The sequence below is a fragment of the Corvus moneduloides genome, chromosome 9 (genome assembly GCF_009650955.1).
Source record: "Corvus moneduloides isolate bCorMon1 chromosome 9, bCorMon1.pri, whole genome shotgun sequence".
Lineage (NCBI taxonomy): Eukaryota > Metazoa > Chordata > Aves > Passeriformes > Corvidae > Corvus > Corvus moneduloides.
The window spans coordinates 6449663-6470034 of NC_045484.1; the positions used below are offsets into that span (position 1 = coordinate 6449663).

At 51.3% G+C, this 20372-nt stretch overlaps 3 protein-coding genes across 16 annotated transcripts in view; all 3 read left to right on the plus strand.

Moving 5' to 3' along the window:
• The first annotated feature begins 5445 nt into the window (after positions 1 to 5445).
• Positions 5446 to 12598, plus strand: LOC116448244 (dimethylaniline monooxygenase [N-oxide-forming] 1-like). Its single transcript, XM_032118384.1, is given in 10 exon segments — positions 5446 to 5789; positions 7141 to 7311; positions 7501 to 7689; positions 7773 to 7935; positions 8281 to 8353; positions 8355 to 8406; positions 8721 to 8920; positions 9436 to 9791; positions 10389 to 10461; positions 11601 to 12598. Coding segments are annotated over 10 exon segments (1926 nt in total). The 5' UTR covers positions 5446 to 5483; the 3' UTR covers positions 11944 to 12598.
• On the plus strand, positions 10392 to 19535 carry LOC116448245 (dimethylaniline monooxygenase [N-oxide-forming] 4-like). Of its 2 annotated transcripts, none has more exons than XM_032118385.1 (9): positions 10392 to 10461; positions 14351 to 14520; positions 14812 to 15000; positions 15345 to 15507; positions 15918 to 16063; positions 16386 to 16585; positions 16764 to 17116; positions 17376 to 17445; positions 18761 to 19535. In XM_032118385.1, exons 1-9 carry the CDS (start codon positions 10434 to 10436, stop codon positions 19146 to 19148), a joined length of 1707 nt encoding a protein of 568 aa, XP_031974276.1. In that variant the 5' UTR covers positions 10392 to 10433; the 3' UTR covers positions 19149 to 19535. The 2 variants fall into 2 exon arrangements, with proteins under 2 accessions (XP_031974276.1, XP_031974277.1); XM_032118386.1 differs by lacking the exon at positions 10392 to 10461 and adding an exon at positions 13007 to 13159.
• Positions 19536 to 20229: 694 nt separating this feature from the next.
• PRRC2C (proline rich coiled-coil 2C) overlaps positions 20230 to 20372 on the plus strand; it is a 70380-nt gene continuing 70237 nt past the window's right edge. For 12 of the 13 annotated variants that reach the window (XM_032117558.1, XM_032117563.1, XM_032117562.1 and 9 more), the window contains exon 1: positions 20231 to 20335. The gene's annotated coding sequence lies outside the window, so the exon portion shown is untranslated. Of the gene's footprint in view, positions 20336 to 20372 lie in introns of all 13 variants that reach the window. The other variant, XM_032117571.1, reaches the window with a different exon arrangement.

The window sequence follows — 20372 nt, forward strand, 5'->3', positions numbered from 1 at the left end:
CAAAGGGATCAAAACTGGAGGATTTTTCCTCTATGCTTTGCTGCCGCTCCCAGTGGAAAGGCTGGGAATGGCTGCACGGGGACTGGCTGTGGTGGCCAGCCTTATCCCCCATCTGCCCTCTGTTCAGGAAAGACGTGCCCTGGTGCGGCAGCCAGCAGCCTTGCAGCAGCCAGGACACACAAAGCTGCAATCACGCCAGCTGTGCGTGGCGCCGGGGTCATGGCACATGCCAAGGCAGACTGTGCCTTTGACCTCCTATAGCTCCTGCCGCTGCAGGTTGTCCCCAGCAGCATTCCCACTGTCCTGTTGGACGCTCTCTGAGCATCTCAGGGAGCCACCTCCAGCCTCAGCCGTGCCACGGCTGTGAGTCAGCTTCGGGCTGGAAGATGGCAGGATTTTGTAGGTGAGACTTTCAGTGCTTTTTCCCGCTGGTTCATGCTCTTTTGGATTCTGGGAGCCCTCTCTTCTTGTTTTCTTTTCGCATATGACAAAAATTCCATCAAACGTGTGCAGATGTTGAGCAGAGCTACTTTTACTGCCATTAGAAATGTTGGAGCCTTTGATTTTATTTTTCTCTCCCTCTGGGAATTTTTGACCACCTTAACTTTTCTTCTTTTCTCTGCCTTCCCACACCTGCAGTTCTTCTTTGTTTCTCCTTCTTAGAGAGGAGAGAAGAATGTCCAAAATACAGGCTTTTTCCCTTTTGAGGAAAACTGCAGCTGGGAAATGATGAGGCAAGAGGTCCATGGCCTTTTTGTGTTTCAGTTGCTTGATATCTGTGTCAATCCAGGTAAATTAGTAACTCTTCCTGAACCTTTACTCCCCTCCTTCTGCCCTGGGATGACCTTTCCTATCCCCATGCCAGGGCCAGGAGCAGGCATGCTCTCATGCTGGGCATCGCTCCTGGGTATTGTTTTCTGACAAATCTTCTATTTCGTAGAAGTCCTCCTCCAGGTTAGAAATAGGAAACATCAGCCAGTGGAGGTCATCTTCAGTAGTGCTGAGCATCCCCAAGAATCCAGGATCACCTGTGAATGCTCACCAGCTTCTCATATCAATTAACAAGACATGAGCCAGTCAGAGCTCCTCTATCCCATTAATCAAGTTCTCATTTAAATTGATGGAGGGGTGACACTGCAAAATGTTCTCAATTATCCCAAATGTCAGCCTGGCTTGGATGTGGAGAGAAAAGAAGACTCGATGGCCACACCAAAAGCAAGCCTGGAGTTGTATGGGAGGTGCTGGAGTCTCTACAACCGGAAGTTTTTAAAACAGGTGAAGGAAACAAGGTGGTCCAGGTCAGTTAGAGCTGCTTTTGGAGGAGGTGGGTCCAACATTCCTAAGGTCTCTTCCCATCCTGTCTCCTAGGGACTGGTGAAGCTATTGGATGTAAAAGGTCTGCCAGCTGATGTGAGCTAATGCAGCTCCACAGTGCCTGTGCTGGTTCTCAGCCAGGTACCCCTGAGGGGTCTGAGAGCAGTGCCTTGCTTAGTGTTGGGGGACTGTTCTCTTAAAACCCCTAATTTTGGGGAATAAATGCACAAAAGTGCTCCTAGGTGGGATGCTGGGGTGGTACAGGGGCACTTCTCTGCCTGAAGTAGCAGTTCTGCAGTGTCCCTGTGCTGGGGGATGGGAATGCCCAGCCACAGGCAGCACCTCAGCTGGAGATGCTCTCAGAGAGGCAGCAGGAATCGGAGCATTCAAAGTGCCTGGCCTGGGAGCTTGGCCAATATTTATGGAAAGGGTTAGCTGCACTGAGCAAGTTTTTGAGAGCACTCAAAGGCTGATGGATGACTTCACCTGCTGGTGGTGGGAAGGCACCTCCTGGTCAGGCTGGTCATGCCTTCACCACGTGCTCTCCAGACAGCTCCTCCTTGGGGTTATTTTGCTTACAAGTTATCTTAACCATAAGTCCTATTTGTTCTGACAGTCTCTCCAGTAGTTGTGTTTTATTGCCTGTGAAATGACAGGCACAGACCTCTTAACACTGAGGAATGGCTCAGAAGAACAGAGGAGGGTCTGAAATCCTTCCTTAGTGCTGTGTTACATTTGGGTGCATCTCCCAGGGAACGTGTGTGTTTATTCACTTTGAGTCCTGGCACAAGGATGTGGTGATAAAGGGAGGGTGTAAATGTCCATCAGGATTGGGAAGCTGTAAAATGTACATTTGAAACCCAAGGATTTAAAAACTGCAGCTCTCCAGGATTTATTAACACAATAGGTTTAACAACAGCACCAGTCTTCTCTTGACAAATTCCCCAGGTTACATGCCTGGAAAACACAGTGACTTATTAAACCAGGTTAAATTTTGCCCAAAATGTTGGAATAAGCACTTTTCCTCTCCATGCAGAGACCTCCTTGCTTAACAAGTAAATCCCTCTCTCACAGCCACTCTACAGCCCATGTCTACTCCAGTACATCCTCTGGGTCTCCTTAATAGTGTTTTTTTTTTAAGAGGTTTCAGAAAGAGTTCAAGATATTGAACATATCTAGCTCAGTTTAAGCAGAAACAGAAGTACTCTGCCAGTGTTTGTCACTGGGATTACCCTCTATGCGCTGGGAGTAGTAAAGGAAACAGGACAACAGCCTGCTTGGGGAGGGGTTTTGTCTTTGGTTTTGAGCAGGAAAATGCCTTTTTGGACTTGGAGGTGAAGCAAAAGCTTTTTTTTTTTTTTTTTTTTTTTTAAAAGATCAGAATCCAGGCTCTAAGAAATGGGGGGGGAAATACAGTTTTCCACCAGGAGCTGCTTGCAGCCTTCACTCGCTCCATGGATGGCCCTATCCTGCAGCTGTGCAGGAAGCAGTGGGAGGCAGCAGCCACCTTTGGGACAGTAAAGAAATGTCAAAGTCTCTGGACAGCAAGGGGAGGCAGTGATAATATTGTAGAGGGGAAAATGATGTGTTTCACTGATGAGCCCAAACCTTACATCCCATCTAGGCCTGAGTGTGTGTGGCAGCAGCAGCTGCTGGGTGCTGAGTTCCCTGCTTTGCTTGGAGACTGGCTGAACAAGAAACTCCACTTTTGTTTTCCTTTTTCTTTTCCCCCTTCACCATGGCACATGCCAAAAGCTGCTGACACAAACCTAGAAAACAGCAAAGTGGGCTGTGCTGAGACTTGTTGGTGCAGAGATTTGCCCCTCCTTGGCCTAAAGTGTTATTTTAAACAGCAATTGTAAAACTGGTGCAAGAGTTTTGCAGAAACTGAATTCTGCAAAAGAGAGAAGGTGAATTCCCATCTGATTGAGACTAAACGGATATATTTAGTTCCTCCTTCCTTTTGCTTTAAGGATTAAATAGTCTGTTGCAGAGCCCAGGCTTGTGCCACAGTGCTGGGGAGCTTTGCTTCTCAAGGGAACAAGGAGTTTACCAACGGACAGGCACATGAGAATGCCATTCCTGGTTCTCATCCTCAGCCACCACCGGGTATTTACTGGTCCTGGATCTTCCTATGATCTTCTATGACAGATACACACCTGGCATCTAATGGGGCTTGTGCCCCAGCATGTGAGGACATGGACAAACTGAACTGTTGGTGACCCAGGCTGGGTAGAGGGAAAGTGGAAAAACAGTTCCTCACATCTTGTGCCCTCACTTGCCCTCACTCCATTCCTTGGGGAAAGTCCATTTTCTCCAGAAATTTCTCTGTGTAATGGTAGTGGCAGGATCCCACTTGATGGGGTGACAGCCTGTCCCCCCTCCCCCCCGCCCCTCCCCCCCATCAGAAACAGGGATCTCTGTGGCTCTGTCTGCTCCTGTCTTTGCAGCAACAGAAATTCAGGGGGACTGGCCCAAGGGTACCAAGGGAGGCTCTGCTTGAACACCAGGCCATGAAGGCTTTCCAAGCCCTGAGACCACACCGAAACCCCAATAGAGTGTTGTCTCTTCTGTTCTCTACTCTGCTTTGCACAGGCTGTCCCTGAAGAAAAGAGTCCTAAGGTGTGGCAGGGTCCATCCCCTGCCATGCCAGCAGCAGAGGTGAGTAAAGCAACAAGAATTTTTCTGTGTTTTCCTGACAAGGGCTTTTCAGCACCCTGGGCATGCATGTGCATAATTACATTAATTGCCTCCCTGCTATCTCACGTCCATCTCCACTAATACTTTGTTCTGCACACGTGGCCCAGACCCTTGCCAGGGGTATTTGTGGAGGGGAACACTACAGCCCTAAGGCAGTGAGGCTTTGGAGGTATTTTTACCCTATACTCATGTGGTATCACTCACTGCATCTAGTTCTGCACCTCTGAACTGGATTCCTCACCAGAATTGGGGCTAGCCTTACTGGCAGCTGCTGCAGAAAAGGCATCTCATCCGATTTCTATACCAGCAGCTCATCTTTGCCAAAAACAACTTGTTCTTTTAGAAAGCTTCCCTGAACTGCCCTCCTAAAAGCACTAACAGCACTCCTGGAATGCTGCCACAGCATCCCTTTAAGGGCAAGTCTCTTGAATGCCTGCTGGGAAACTCAAAAAAAGCAGAAGCAAATAAAGAATAAAATATTTGCCTTAGTGGATTCCCTACTCTTTTTCGCTGAGTGCTGGCAAGCATCTTTGCAGGAGCAAGGTTTTGTGTGTCTGGAGAAGGGTCCAGTGTGAGGGAGAGCTGGGAGACAGAGCTTGTGCAAATCCCAACAATGTCAAAGATGTGCAAGCCTTGTTGCCCATTTGCCTTGGTAAACATGTCCCACTGGCCTCTGCAAATCAAAATACAGGGCCAGAGCAGACATCTGTGTTGGACACTTTATTTATCACCCTCTGTTCTGCAGAGCTTGGATGGGTTTTTCTCCCCCTCCCTTGTGGACTCCTTGGTTATTCAAACTGCTGAAAGAGCTGATATCAAATCTGGGGCCATTGCCCTGGGACTGTCTTTATCAGTGACAAGGTGAGGTCTTGGCTGGCTGGCAGCTTTGACTGTGTCCCCTGCACTCATTCTGCAGAGCCCAGTGACTTTTGCTGTCATCCCCATGGCACAAATACCTTTGTCTTTTTCTAAACATTGGTTTTCCTAAAGCCTCAGTCCTCTATCAACTGTCTCTCCATGGCTTCTACAATCTCCATGTCCAGCTGTATTCATTTGCAGGGATTTCATACTTTCTTACCAGTCCCCCCTAAATATATCGAATATCTGAGGGCAAAGCCCCATCCAAAGCCACCCTTATCCCCTTCATTTCCATGATCATTCACTCCTGGGAGATACCTGGGTAGGCTCTATGTCCTACACTGATGTTTCAGCCAACAGTTCCCCTTTCTTTGTGCCTGGGACCTTGGTACACTGGTGTTTGTGGCCATTTCACACTCTCCCAGTTTGCATGGGCTGCCTCCGGCCAGGCACTGGCACTGTTTGTGTGGCTGATGGCACAATGCAGCCTCTGTGCCCCGTGAGCAGTGACCACAAAAGCAGCTCTCTTTCCTCAAAGGTGCCTTGGGTGCAAAGTCCTGAAAAACACCTGCTGTTTGTCTGCAGCTTCAGCCCCCTTTTGGAAAGTAGCCATGGGACAAGTGAAAAGATCCCACAGCTGGAGCTGCCCTCTCACCCACGGGTCCCCTGGCATGACTGCACTCCACTCTCTGCCACCCTTTCGGGGATCAAGAGCTGGGCTGTCCAGCGCTGCAGGACAGCAGAAGACTCCAGCCACTCCTCCCACAACATGGGTTGTGCAACTGCTGTGGGAGGGGGGTGGCTGCCTGCCCTCCCTGCCCCCGCCAAAGCACCACATCTCACCTATAAATCTGGAGCGAGAGGGGCTCTCTGCCCACAGCGGAGGTGACACAGAGCACAGGTGGCTGGAGCTGGAGGTAAGTGCTCCTGGGGGGGCTGAGAAGCCTTTTCTTCTCTTCCTACCCCACACCTTGGCACTTCTGGGGTTGGATACTTGCAGGGACAGTGTGGAAAGTGTGGCACAACAGGCACAGGGTGGCAGAATCAATGTTTTTTGTGTGTTAGTTGTAGCTTCTCTGCAAGAGGGTAGGGAATCAAATAGCATATGTAGCTGGGAGGTGTCTGTGATTTAAGTTAGCTCCCACCATGCAAAAAAAGGCCTCCCCCAAGACCATAAACAGTGAGCTAGTTTAGCTAGTGCTTTCTTCATTTACAAAGGAAAAAGCCCAGGTTTTTCCAACATGGGAAAGCAGAGTATTCGTTAGGTGTTGCTTTATGACTGAAAGTTGAAATAGTTCTGGAGAATTTGGTGGGTTTTAGAAAATACTGTGTCCAATCCCATTTTTTTACTGAAGACCTTTTTTTCTTTTTCCTGGTGAATACACCTTCCTCTGTGTCTGGTGGAAGCTGAAAGCACTTCTCAGGGCAGAGGAACTAGTACCACCCGTAGTGACATCCTGCTATGTTGAATTAGTAACTCAGCTGAGCAGGGTGCTCCCTCCAGCCCTGGGGTTAAACCACAGATTGCAGCAGCACCCCCAAGGCACCTGTGTGGGGGTCCCTGCTCTGGCATTGTCCAGCCAAGCCACGGAGCCTGGCCATCACCCCTTGTTTTATTGCCTGGTGCTACCAAGAAAAATTTGGATCCATCATCCTAACTGCAGCCCTGGGAGCTTTGTAGGGCTGGACGTCAATCCAGGGGCTGTTGCCTTTCCAGCTTTCAGCCTTGCAAGGGAAACAAAAGTATCCTAAATCAAAGGTGTGCCACACCTATAGCCCCTCTATCAGCCTCAATAGCCATGTCAAAGTCAGCGTCATCTTCCCTGGGGATGGGTGATGGGACCCTGTCAATGATGCAGAGACTGAACGGTCCCAGTGCATTTTTTTTTTTTTCTGAGAGAGGCAGATATCCAAAGATAAAATACAAATATTTGCAAGTCTGATAAGGCAGGATAGTTTAAACACAGCTCGTAAACAAAAACTGGCAGTGAATTGTGGCTCAATTACATTCTTTCAAAGCCAGTTTCCAGGGCAGCTGCAGGGGTTTGGAAGCAGCCCAGGGAGTGCACTGTGAAAGTGGATAGATTTTTAAAATAAAGAAAAAAAAATATTTAAGACGTTCAATCTAACTTGTAAATGAAGAGCCCAGAGTGCTGGTAAATGGAATGAAGTTTGGCGGTAGCATATAGAGAAATCCAAAAAAATACAGAGGGTATGCCAGGAGCTGCCCCCTGAGAGTGTGATGATTGTCTGTGAGGTTTCTCCCAGGTTAAACCCTGTTCACAGCCCAGGATCCCAGTAGAGACCAGAGGGATGAGAGTGGCCGTGGTGGGCGCGGGTGTCAGCGGGCTGACAGCCACCAAGTGCTGCCTGGACGAGGGGCTGGAGCCCACATGCTTTGAGCAGAGCCAGGACATCGAGGGGCTCTGGCGCTACACGGTGAGCCAGCGGTTCCTGTCCTCCTCCCCTCGGGAGCTGCAGCTTTGCAGGCTGGGGAGAGGGTTGAGTTGGGCTCCAGTGGGTGTGGAAGGGCTATGAGAGCTTGCTGGGTGCTTGCTGCTGCTGTCCCAGCTGCACTCCCTGAGTCCAGGGGAGCCTGGGCTGATGCACCCCGGCGTGCCACGGCAGGAGCACATTGAGGCCGGCCGGCCAAGCCTTTATCTGTCAGTCATCAGCAACAGCTCCAAGGAGATGTCTGCCTTCTCCGACTTCCCCTTCCCTGAGGACTTCCCAGTGTTCCTGCCCAATGCCCAGTTCCTGGACTACCTCCAGCGCTACGCTGAGCACTTCAGCCTCCGGGAGCACATCAAATTAGGGGTGAGTGATGGGTGCCCTGCACGGCCCTGCTCCCCACCCGTGCTGGGTGCTGGTGGTGACTTTGCTTCACTTCCATATTTTAGACCACCGTTGTCAGTATCCGTAAACACGCTGACTTTGCCACCACGGGCCAGTGGAATGTGGTCACAGAGGCGGGTGGGAAGCAGACATCCCATGTCTTTGATGCTGTTATGGTTTGCAGCGGCAATTTCTCTGAGCCATCCCTCCCCCTGCACTGTTTTCCCGGTACAGTATAAGGCTGCTTGTAGTTACCTGCTTCCAGGGGCTGGGGAGAGAAGTTTTAGGGGTTCCTTGGGGAAAATCCTCCCTTCCTTTTCTTGCTTCTGCTTTCCAAACCTGCTGGCATGAATACATTCTCATGCTTCAGAGGCTTTGTCTCTGAGAACCCATTTTCGAGAGGAAGCATCAATTCTGTCTGCATGGGACAGAGGGCTGGACCTCCCCAAGTCCCTGGTGGCCAGTGATTGCACTTCCTTGCTCTTGCCATCTGGATTGGGTTTTTGCACCAGTTCTCCCAACAAACCCCACAAATGCTCAAGTACTTAAAAGCTTCATTTCTTCTTTCCCAAGGCATCGAGAGGTTTCGAGGGCAGTACTTCCACAGCCGGCAGTACAAGCATCCTGACATTTTCCAGGGCAAGCGTGGGCAATTCAGGAGTGGACATCGCAGTGGAGGCCAGTCGTGTAGCTGCAAAGGTGCCACCACCCAGCTATCCCCGGGGTGTGGGGAGGGGGACACTGGGGACAACGGCTCCGTGTACTGTCACCGTAGGGACATGGTGTACAAATAGCCTTTCTGAGCCTGAATTTCTTGGTCAAAATCCTACCTTGAAAGCAAGCTGGTTTTTCTCTTGTCTCTTGTTTCATCTCCACCAGCAGCAGCCAGGAGGTCTTAAAGATGCTGTTGCTGCTTTTCTGTTGCACAGCTGTCTGCCCCATGCCCCTCTGAGCTACCTTACAAAGGAAAAGCAGCAAATTCATCACCTGAACCATTGACTCTTCTCTTCCAGGTGACCATCAGCACCACTCGAGGATCCTGGCTGCTCAGCCATGTGTTTGAGCATGGCTACCCATGGGATATGGTTTTAAACACTCGCCTTATGAGCCTGATCAAAACCAACCTCCCCAGACCCCTTCCATGGTGGTTGCTTAATTACAAGCTGAACCAAAGGTTCAACCATGAAAACTATGGCCTTCAACCAGAGAAGAGGTACTTCTTGGTGGCTTCTATCCCATGCAGATGGGCTTGTGGTGTGGGCAGGAGAAGATATTCATCAACTAACATCCACCAATGTTAGTGATCTCCAACGAGGAATTTGTAGCCCAGCAGGAGAAGATAAGCTGTAGCTCCCTTAAGTGGTGAGAGTTTGGGCACGCTGGAAAAGCCTAGGAAGGCCCAGAGGAGTTTTTCTCGTGAGGGTCCCTGGGAAAAGAGAAGGAAGGCTTAAAGCATGGTTCAGTTCTGAAAAGAGATGATTCAAGGAGTAACTGGGTGAAGGGAAGAAGGCGGCAGGAGATGTCCGCAAATCACTCATGCTGTGGGACAGGGTGACATTGGGGAAACCTGTTATTGTTTGGAGGTGGGGGGCAGGGCTGTTTGCTCAGAGAAAATGACACCAGGAGGTGTGAGCTGGTGGGCCGTGGGGGAAGAGGAGCAGGGGCCCTGGCAGGGCTTGTTTGTGGTCTCCCATTCTCAGAGACTCCCATTCCCCTGGCTCTCCACAGCTGCCTGGTGCGTGAGCCCGTGCTGAACGACGACCTCCCAAGCTACATCCTGACAGGCAGGATCACCATCAAGCCGGGCGTGAAGGAGTTCAAGGACAACTCCGTTGTTTTCCACAACTGCACTGAGGAGGAGCCCATTGACGTTGTTGTCTTCTGCACAGGCTACAATGTCTCCTTCCCATTCCTAGAGGAATCGGTTGTCATGGTGGAAAACAAGCACGCATCCCTCTACAAATACGTGTTCCCAACCCACCTGCAGAAGCCCACCCTGGCTGTCCTTGGGCTGATTAAGCCCTTAGGAGGCATCATGCCCGTGGCAGAGATGCAGGCACGCTGGGTGAGCCGTGTCTTCAAAGGTAGGGGAGCAAATGTGAGCCCTCCTGTGTCCCAAAATGCAGCTCAGACTGGACACGTATGGTCCCTCCCACAAGGGAGATCCCACAGCTAAGAAGTTCACTTCAGAGCAGACAAGGGAGCATTTTCAAGGCTCAGACTTCCCAAGTTATTTCACTTCAGCTAAGCTACAGCAACATAAGTCAGGAAAGAAACCTGCTCGTATTTTGTTTGGGGTTTTTTAATAAAAATAATAAGAATAACCCCATGGAGGGCTGGGTAAGGACTACTCCACAGAGATGAGAAGCTCTGGGGTTTCTCTTCGGGATGATCCTCTCTGGGGCTTGCACAGCCCATCTGAACCCACATCAGCTGCCTGTGCCCTGACAGCACACATCTGTGAGAGCAGGAAAAGGTGTGGGTGAATGAAAAGGTGTGGGTTAATTTGGAATATTATGGAGGGCTGGCTTCTGGCAGGAGTGACACTGCTGAACAAATTGCAAGCAATGAGACTTTCCTGCCCTCCCAGGCAAGGGATTCCCACATTTTGCATCACTGAAAGAGTTCACAGTTCCCCCTCAGGAGGTGAACTCGGCAGGATGCTCTCCTCTCTTTTCCAGGCTTGTGTCAGTTGCCTTCCCAGTCTGTCATGGAGAAGGAAGTAAATGAGCAGAAGAAAAACCAAGTCCGATGGTAAGTCATTCCCCAGAGCCCCAAAGGTTTCGTGGTGGATTGAAAAATCCCTGGAGTTTTTGGGGCAGCAACACACAGGCTCTCCCTCCGTGCCTGTTCCCTGTACGTATGGCAGAGGAGAGAGGAGGATTCCCAGATGCAGCTTCCCCTTTACTCACTCACATCGAGCCAATGTAACCTTTGATTTTACACTGATATTTTGCCTATTGGTGACAGGAAGAAATGAATTCAGGGTACTCAAGACTAAAGCTTGCTTGGGAGTTGGGGAAGAGTGCCAGGATCCCCAGGGACCGAGACGTAAAATGGCAGAGAAATTAATGGTAATAAATGCAAAGTAATTCAGCTGGGGGGGGAAAAAAGGCCAACCCACAACCAACGAGGATAACACACAGATTGTCTCATCTCTCGGCAGGGAGACCTGGCTCAGTGTGAACAGGTATCTGAGCACACTGCTGTGTGGTTCACAGGCTGGCAAAAGGCTAAGAAGGATTAGGGAATGAATGAGATAATCCCAGGAAACTGGATGCTTCACTTAAATAGCTAAAGGAGACAATGTATAGAAGAGTGAAATACAGAATTGCACAGAACAGCGGCTGTGCAATACAAGGCTAAATGGATGTGGGCTTTTTTCAGCCCACTGAAGGTGGGACATGAAGCTGCGAATTCTGCAGAAAAGGTGAACTGGAAGCAATTCTCCAGGTCACTGTGTATTTGTGCAATACTTGGTGGAAATGTATATGAGGGATATCAAAGTGTGCCACCTTTCTCATGCTGCACATGACTTCTCTGCAGAAAGCAAAGGGGTTTGGGTTTAGGCTTTTTGTTTGTTTGTTTTGAAAAAAACTCAAAAGTGGTTTGCCAAAGTCTGTTAACAAAGACTCTCCAAGGTGAAGGGGGGAAAGAGGTGGAACTCGTGAATAACAAAGTGAAAGACTGAGTGCTTGACATGAGCCAGCATCACTTTACAGGTGCTGTGTCATGGACAGGATCTGGTTCCCACTGCATGTGCATCCACTCCTTTCCTAAAAGGAACCCAGAGGCAATAACAACAAGGATGCAGAGGACCTGCACTCCAGTTCCTCTAGGCCCTGCTGACACCAATCTTTCTCCTGCCTCTTCTTCTTCTCTGATTCATTAAGGTTTGGTCTGACCTTTGATGAAGTCCTCAAAACCGAGTGGCTGGTCTACCTGGACACGCTCGCCTCCTTCATTGGTGCCAAGCCCAGCGTGCTGGGGCTGCTCTGCACAGACCCTCGGCTGGCCCTCACCATTTTCTTTGGCCCCTGCTCCCCCTACCAGTACCGACTGGGCGGTCCTGGGCGCTGGGAGGGGGCACGGCAGGCCATCCTCACCCAGTGGGACCGTGTCCTGAAGCCCACAAGAACGAGAGTCCCTGCTGCCTCCTCCAGCTCTTTCCCTTCTCTTCTGACTGTGGTGGGATTCCTCCTGCTCCTGGCTGCTGTGATTTTTGCTTTCCAGTAGCTTTTAGAGCCTGTTTGTTCATTGTTGTTTGAGGTTTTTTTGTCCTGGGGGATGTTATCTCAGGTGTGCCACAGGACTGGGGAAAAGGATTTCAGTAGATGGCAACAAACTTTAACCTGCAACCTGCAACACAAACCTCTCTCTGCTCCAGCTTAACCCCAAGCACAGCTTTGCAGACCCCATTAGCCAGGGATGGCAGCCTCGCCCAAGTGTCTGTTGCCCCTCTGCTCCCTTGCCTGCTGCCAGGAGCAGAGCAGGGATTTGTGGCATAATTGTGCCTGAATCACACAAGACGGGATACAGTGAGGACAAGACTAGCAAAAGTGGCATTGTGTGTCACAGGTGGAAAGGAGAAAAGGTGCCCAGGAATTATCTGGGCTGTGTATATGGGTCACGCTGTCCCTTTCTCCAAACCTAAACACTGTGACCCCAAAATCTCAGTTTGGGTTGAATTGGTGCATCTTTCCAGTGAAAGGGCACCGGTTGGTTGTGGTGGTTTGTCACACCTGAGTCTGGGGTGGGTACCCTGTGGGGCTGAGCACTCCTGGCTTTGCTTCCCTGCATGCCCTACCACTGGATAATCCTTAGGCTTTGTTTTGTGCATGGAGAGACTTTAAATGAATAAAATCTCAGTGGCTATGGCAGGAGTGTGCTACAGGTGCCTCCCCGTCCTCTCGTTGTGTGCATGGGAAGAGCTGGGAGGGGGGAATCCGTGTCTGAGTTGGGGCTGTGCCACCAATTGCTATGGGCAACTCACAAAACTGGGGTTAAAGGACTTTAATCGACCCCGCCCAAATTAGGCTGCATGGTGTTCCATGCTGTCTGCTGGCAAAAGGAGTATGTTTTACTGATTTCCTGGGGATGCCAAGTGAACACATGCCCAGCACAGGCACCACAAAAGGGGATTGATCAGGACAACCCCATGCTGCTGCCTGGGCTGGAGCAATGACGAGTTACAGCGTGGGAGTCCTTGCAAGCATGTTCCCGTTGGGATTATCATCTGAATTTTCACTTGGCACTGCCGCAGGGAGGTTGAGAACTTTCTTCCAGTGCATTTAGGCACACGGGGCGGGGGAATGCAGGTGTAAAGGTCAGTGGTGCAAGAGCCGTGGCGAGCTGCCTGGACTTCAGCCTTCCTTTCCAATCCACAGCAAGAGAAACTCAAGGGAAATTCGGCCGAGATCTGAGCAGCTAAGGCACAGCACTCTCCTGCAAGGTTTGCTCCTCGCTTCTCTTGGATGGGTTTTTGCAGAAGAAGAAAAGTTAAGGTGGTCAAAAATTCCCAGAGGGAGAGAAAAAAGTGGGCAGACAGCTCTCCAGGGTTTTGGCATTCACTGCTGGTGGGGGGGGGGAGGGGTGTTGCAAGGACCCTCTGGAGTAAAACCACCTGCAGGTGGTGCTGGAAAAGGGGGGTGACTTGAGCACCCTGAGCTTGTCTACCCTCTCCTGAAGCCAAAGAAGGCTTCAGAAATGAGGCAGGCAACTGTGGGCATGTTGTGCCCTGTTCCTGCAGATCAAGGAGTGGCTCAGGCTGGGCTTTCAGATGCCAAAGGGTTTTTTGCACCTCCCTCATTTTTCCCTTTCTTCAGTTTCCTCCAGTTCCCTCCAGTTCCCATTTATGTTAATTTACTTTTTGACAAAAAACTGATAGAAAAAAGTTATAAATTACTCTTTCTGCAGACTCTGTAGTAGGAGTGTTTATTACCTAATCAAAGTTTATATGGGTTCATTTTTTCCTAGTTTCTTTGCTTTCCAGTCAAGCTCTGTGCAGCTCAGTTTACACTCCCCAGCTTTGAGTTCCTCCCATTTATACCCAGTGTTTCCCGGGTTTCTTACCTTTTGTATATCCTGTAATCCCAGCCGTGCTTTTACAGAGCTGTCTGACTTCTGAATGGCTGCGCCGTGCTCCTGCTCAGTCAGGCATTGCTTTGCTTTTTTTCTGGTTTTAAACCCTTTTTGTTTTCAAGAGATTGCTCTTTAATGGGAAATTAAAAAGGAAAGCGTGAAAACGAGCTAGCTTAGCTGGAGTTGTTTCTTATAAAGGTTTCAGGAGGATCACCTTATGCCGGCAGAAGATAGCTGCAACTTTTTGCATGCCCTGATTTGGGCTGGAAAAGGGAATAAATTTAAGCAGTGGAACAATGAGGTTTAAAAGTGCCTCCTTTTTTCCCCCCATGAAGGAGGAGAATTCCTGGACCCCCACTGTGGGCTTACCATAGCAGGAAGGAAAATGAGCAGAATCTGTCCACAGCATTTGAATCAGGAGCTGGCCATGCCTTTCTTCAAGAACAGTTTTCCTTCATGGAAAACTTCTTCACCTGCAGCCAGAGAAGACATGGGGTTTTTTGCTGGGGATGGGAAGAAGAGACTGGCATTTCTGCTGATCTCTGGGCTGTTGTGTTTCCAGTTGCTCTCACACCAGCCCACTGCCTGCTGCAGGCCAGCATGGTCCGGCGTGTGGCCGTGATCGGGGCAGGGGTCGGGGGCTTGGTTTCTGTCAAGTGCTGTCTGGATGAGGGGCTGGATCCCATCTGCTTCGAGAGCAGCGAGGACATCGGCGGCATCTGGCGCTACACGGTCAGTGTGTTCTGGGTTTGTCCCCAGGTTTGTCCCCTCCCTTGGATTCTCTTTGACTACAGCAAAGACAAAAGGGTGGTCATGCTATCAGGGGCTTTCCTGATCCCACTTATGGGGCTCCTCCTGACTCTAAGATGGAGAAGGAAATGGAGGGAGCAGAAATGATTGTCACTAGGTGCTAGTCCTGGTTTATTCTTTGTACCAAAATATAAAGAAGAAAAATACTCATATACTTTATGGGGAGAAAGTCCTTCCTATACACCTGGAAACACCACCACTGGCTTCACACAGGACTCCACGGATGATAGCAGAGTCAGTGTGTACCGCTCAATCATTACCAACACCTCTAAGGAGATGTCCTGCTTCAGCGACTTCCCCTACCCGGAGGATTTTCCCAGTTACCTGCCTCACAGCCTCGTCCTGGAATACTTCAGGATGTATGCCCAGCACTTCGACCTCCTGCGGCACATACGCTTCCAGGTGAGCAGGGATCCCAAACCCCTTGGGGAGAGGAGCCATCAGTAGCTGCAGATTCCAGGTGGGACAGGACAATGCCAGCTGCCAGGCCACAAGGACCATGTGCCTTTTGCATCCTGCACACAGCCTTTAGGCCCCGTGTTTTAAATAAGGCTGCTTGAACATGGGCTTGCCCCCCAGTGCCATCACCAGGAAAAAGGTACAGGGTGGGATTTAACAGCTTCAGAGGTGACATGCAGCTTCCCAGGGACCCAGCCTGCTCCCGGCAGCCCCAGCCTTTCATAGGCACCTCTCCGAAACATGGTGTGATCACTGACACATGGTGTTTTGTTGGGCTTTGGTGCAAGACAACAGTTCTCAGTGTGAGCAAGCGCCCAGATTTCACCACCTCAGGCCAGTGGGAGGTGGTCACCGAGACCGGCAGTGTCCGTGAGTCCCATGTCTTCGATGCCGTCATGGTTTGCACCGGCCATTACCAGGAGCCCTACTTGCCATTGGCTTCTTTCCCAGGTAAGCCTTGTCCCAGCAGTGGGGTGTGCTGGGGTTGCCCCACACGGTTTCCCCCAGCACCCATGGGTCCCCTGGTTGTATTTTCCTCTACAAGCCTGCCTGTTCCATGAAGCCCCCCACTGGAGCAGACAGGACCCTGGCCCCATGGAAATGGTGGGGGGCATTTCAGGGAATGGGAAAAACACCTTGTAAAGATGCATCCAGGCTTTTCCATTAGGATTTGCAAAGCAAGACTGAGCTGAGGAGGTACAGGAGGGTGGCATCACCCAGGAAGCCAAGACTTCCATGGGCTTCTCAGCTGCAAGCAGAGGTGGGAGGGGGGGGAGTTGGGGGTTGCAGAGGATCTGGGCACAAGGCTGGGGCAAGGAAATGTATCTGGCAGTAGGAGATGCATCCTGCTCTCTGCCTAGGCACTGAAAGTCGCTTCAAAGGCCAGCACCTCCACAGCCGGGAATACAAAGATGTGGAGGCTTTCCGAGGAAAAAGGGTCCTTGTGGTTGGCATTGGCAACACTGGTGGTGACCTCTCTGTGGAGCTGAGCCGTGTGGCTGCCAAGGTACAGCTCCATGGTGGTCCAGACAGGGACAATGAGAGCCAGGGGTTCAGGGTACCATAGGGAGCTTTGCCCTCAGGTTTTTCAATAAATTCCACTTCCAATTGAGGGCAATTGAAGAAGCTTTGCAACTCCTGAAGTTTGGGCCACCTGAGGACTGGCAATTGAGGAGCTGTGGAAACTTTATAGAAGCCACCACGAGCTGTTTGGTTCATCTGGATGCCATCTCCTTCCCTTGGGATAACTCTGTGTTGGCTCAAGTGCAGGAGATGGGATTTGCCATTCAGGGAAAAACCAACTTGCTGAGACCTGACTTCCTCCCCAGGTGTTCCTCAGCACCAGGAGCAACACATGGGTCATCAGCCGGGTCTCGGACCATGGCTTCCCCTGTGACATGGTCAGCACCACCCGCTTCAACCACTTCCTGGACTGGCTTCTTCCATCAGCCCTCACAAGGAGGATCAGGTTTCGGAAGTTCAATTCATGGTTCAACCACACAAACTATGGCTTGGCTTCCAGCAAAAGGTATTTTTTCTGATTTTTTTTTGGGTGATCAGGCAGTCTTTATGGCATGAAATGCTCAATTTTCAGTTCTGGGGAATATTTGTGGAATAGCAAACTATGGGAGAGGAACTCTCACCACAAAAGTCATTTTGGGTCCCTCCCAGATGCTAACACTGCTGCCCTCTTTTCCCCCTCCAAGCTCCAAATTTAAGATAATTATCAATGAAGAGCTGCCATTCTGTCTCCTCTCTGGGACTGTGGTGTTGAAGCCAAACGTGAAGGAGTTCACTGAAAACTCTGCTGTTTTTGAAGATGGGACAACCGAAGAAAACATCGACGTGGTGCTCTTTGCCACGGGTTACAACTTTTCATTTCCCTTCCTCGAAGAGTCTGTTCGCAGCATCATTGACGATAACCGTTCCCTCTACAAATGCGTCTTCCCTCCCCAGCTGGAAAAGCCCACGCTGGCCATCATTGGCTTGATCCAGCTGACCGGCTCAATTATGGTGGGATCAGAAATGCAGGCTCGCTGGGTGACAGGAGTCTTTGCAGGTAGGAGATGGGGGGATCTGCTGGGGTGGGAGGTTTGGGGCAGCCTGACCTGCTGCCCACAGAGCTTAGGGCATATTTCAGCTCCATGGTGGCCATGGGAATCAGTAGCATGGCAGACTCTGTACACCAGCTGCATCCCTGTATCCCTGCTGCTCCACACCTGCTCACCACACCTCAGTAAAGGTGCTGGGACCTTGGGAAGGGACTGAACATTTCCTCTTAAGGTGCTGCTGGAGGTCGCTGGTTTCTCTGTTCTCAGGCTGGAACAAGCTGCCTCCCCCCAACAGGATGATGGCTGATGTTTTGAAGAGGAAGCCACCAGTCAAAAGGTGTGTGATGCTCCTGCACTCGGGATGAAATGGGTGCTGTGTGTCAGGATATCTTCAGAGAAGGGGGGCCTGATGGCAGTCATGCTTAGGACACCCCAACTGCATTTATTACCTCACCACCTGTAGTAGTAAGGTGGGGAAATGCTCTTGTGGCTCCTTTATGGAACAAGACACCGTAAGTTGCTCTGGAGCGGTTTATGACAAGACCCAGGACCTGCAGCTCACCTTCCCTCTCTTCCCATCTCCTTTTCTCCCTCTCTTTCTCCTTCTCTGGAGATCCCCCTCTGCCAGGCCTCCAAGCCATGTCCTTATCCCCAGCATGTCAAGATGGAGGTTTGGTTTCCTCCAGACTAAGGGTGCCATCTCGTGGCTTCTCCCTCCCAAATCCAGGCAGTCGGAGACTGCTGGGTTCAGGGCCAAGCCCCATCCAGAACCCCCCTTGGAGCCGGGCAGTGTGGGTGGGGGACAGTTTGTGTCAGTTTTCGGCAGTATTCCACAAAGCTGCTGTGTGGGGGGGAGCTAACAGCCTGCCTTGTCGGCACTGGGATTCTACAGGAGGTCAAGATGTGTCCATGAGGACGTGGGGTGGGTGATGCTGGATGTGCTGCCTTGCAGGAGCAAGGAAGGGACCTCGGGTTGCAGGCTGGGTTAGGTCTGCCAGCAGAGCAGGGCTGGCTCATGGGACACTGGTGCAAAACTGGGACATAACAGAGCCATGGGGATGATGACCGGGAGCCCCAGTGACTGCACCACAATGCTGTTACGCAGAAATATGGAAGCCTGAGGTGCAAGGAAAACAATCTTGAGCCTGTTTCAAATTTCCTGAAGCAGATTCAGCATGTCCTCCCTCCTGTGAGGGAGATAAGGCTTCAAGCAGAAAAATCCTGGAGGTCCCTCCCAGCATGGGACACTTTCTGCGTCTCCCAGATTTTCCCAGTCCCCTTGGCATTCCTATCTCTGAAAGTCTACAGCTCTACTTTTCAAAATCAGCCAAATCCCTGAACCTCAGGGAAGGACATAGCAGGGGTACTTGTGGCATTACAAGGACAGTACTGTTAAGTTAGAACTGGTTTTGGAGCCACAACTATGCTGCAGAGACAAAACAAGCTTCTCCTTATCCCCTGCCCTGGGTAACTGCTGGGACCAAGCCACAGAGGCTCTTTCAGGGCCTTTAGCTTTATTTGGGGCTGAAAGAGCTCTGCCCCAGAGACTGGGGCTCACCTGATGTTTGAGCCTGATGCTTTTGCTTTCCATGGAGCTGGGGACTGAGATAGGATGATGCCATCTGACTTTCATTTCCTATGTCCCATCAAAGGAATCCATCCGAGAGGGAAAACCTGAAGATGAGTTTTATCAGCTACACAGACGAAATCGCTGCATGTGCTGGTGTAAAGCCCAGCGTGTTGAGGCTGCTCCTGACAGACCCCCAGCTGGCCCTGGCCGTCTTTTTTGGGCCCTGCTCACCCTACCAGTTCCGGCTGGTGGGACGGGGCAAGTGGAGCGGGGCCAGAGCTGCCATCCTGACTCAGTGGCAGCGCACACTGAAGCCCTTGAGAAGTCGGGTGGTGGATGACAATTCTGACAGCTCATCTGGCTGGCACTGGATGTGCCTCCTGGCTCTGCCAGCAGCTCTCACAGCAGGTTTTCTCTTTTCTAAATACCCCCAGCCAGGCTGGAGCCCCTGGGCAGGTCCCCAGCTGTAGAAGAAACCTGGAGAGCCCCAGTGCCGGGTGAGCTGGGGACTGCAAAAGCTGTGCCACCGCCAGGTGCTGTCAGAGGGCTGGAGCTGGCCCAGCACCAGCAGGAGCCTGAACCCTGGGGCTGTCTGGTGCCCATACACCTCCTGCTGCTGTTTCACCAAGGGTAATACGGAATGTTCACTCCAAACCATTTGGGGATGAACTAGTGAACTTGAGGCCGGCCTCCCTCCCCTCTGCTCAGCCAGAGCTTCCTCCCTAAAACTTTGGCAAGACCCACAGTAGGTTGAGATTCTATGAAACATGAACTGTTGAGAGCTATTTGTGTCTGGTAACTTTTGGGACATGAAAGAGGGAGCCACAAATAAACCTCACAGATTTGGTCTTTGCTAATGGTTTTATTAATAGCTTATTATCAGGTTGTGTGAAGTGGACCCCAAGTTGTGGCAGAGGGGAGAGTCTTGCCCTTATATATATATAAAATACATATTTTATATATAACCTATATAATGTATGGACGAAATGCTATATAGGCTAATATATAGATATATAACAAATTATACGTACAGTGACAAATGCAAGCAAGCAAGTATCCCTGCCATTGCCCGAGCAGCCTCAGGCTTACAGGAAACCCTGAATCCCACCGATTCAGAGCCTCTCCACCCCTCCCTGACTGCCTTCATCGAGGGATTTCGCTACAAATCCGGCGGACGAGCTGCAGCCGATTCCCTGCGGGAAAGTGTCTTTCCCTTCCGAGCCGTCCGTCCCTCATCCCACCGCAAGAGCCGTGGGGACGGGGATGGGGATCCAAAAGGCGATGGAGACGCGGAAGGACATGGGGGAGTGGACCCAAGCGGGGTTCGGGATGGGAACCGGGATAGGAAGCCGGACGGGGTCGGGATGGGAACGGGGTCCGCGCGCGCGCCCCGCCCTCCGCCCCGCGCCGCCAGGGGGCGCACCTGCCCCCATGCGCCCGCTCGACTGCGGCACGGCGTGGTCACGTGACCGGAGGCGTGGGGGCGGGGCAGATGATGCGCGTTGTGCGTGGTGACGTCATACGTCGTTGGCGCCCGGCTTGGCCGCCCGCCATCTTGGCCCCTGTGTGGAAGCGGCCGAGGCGGCGGCGCCGGGAGAGGCAGCGGCCCCGCTGGCACCGGGACCCGCGGGCAGCCGAGCGCCGCGCTGCGCGCCCGGTAAGCGGCGGGGCTCCTCCCCTTCACCGCGGCGGAG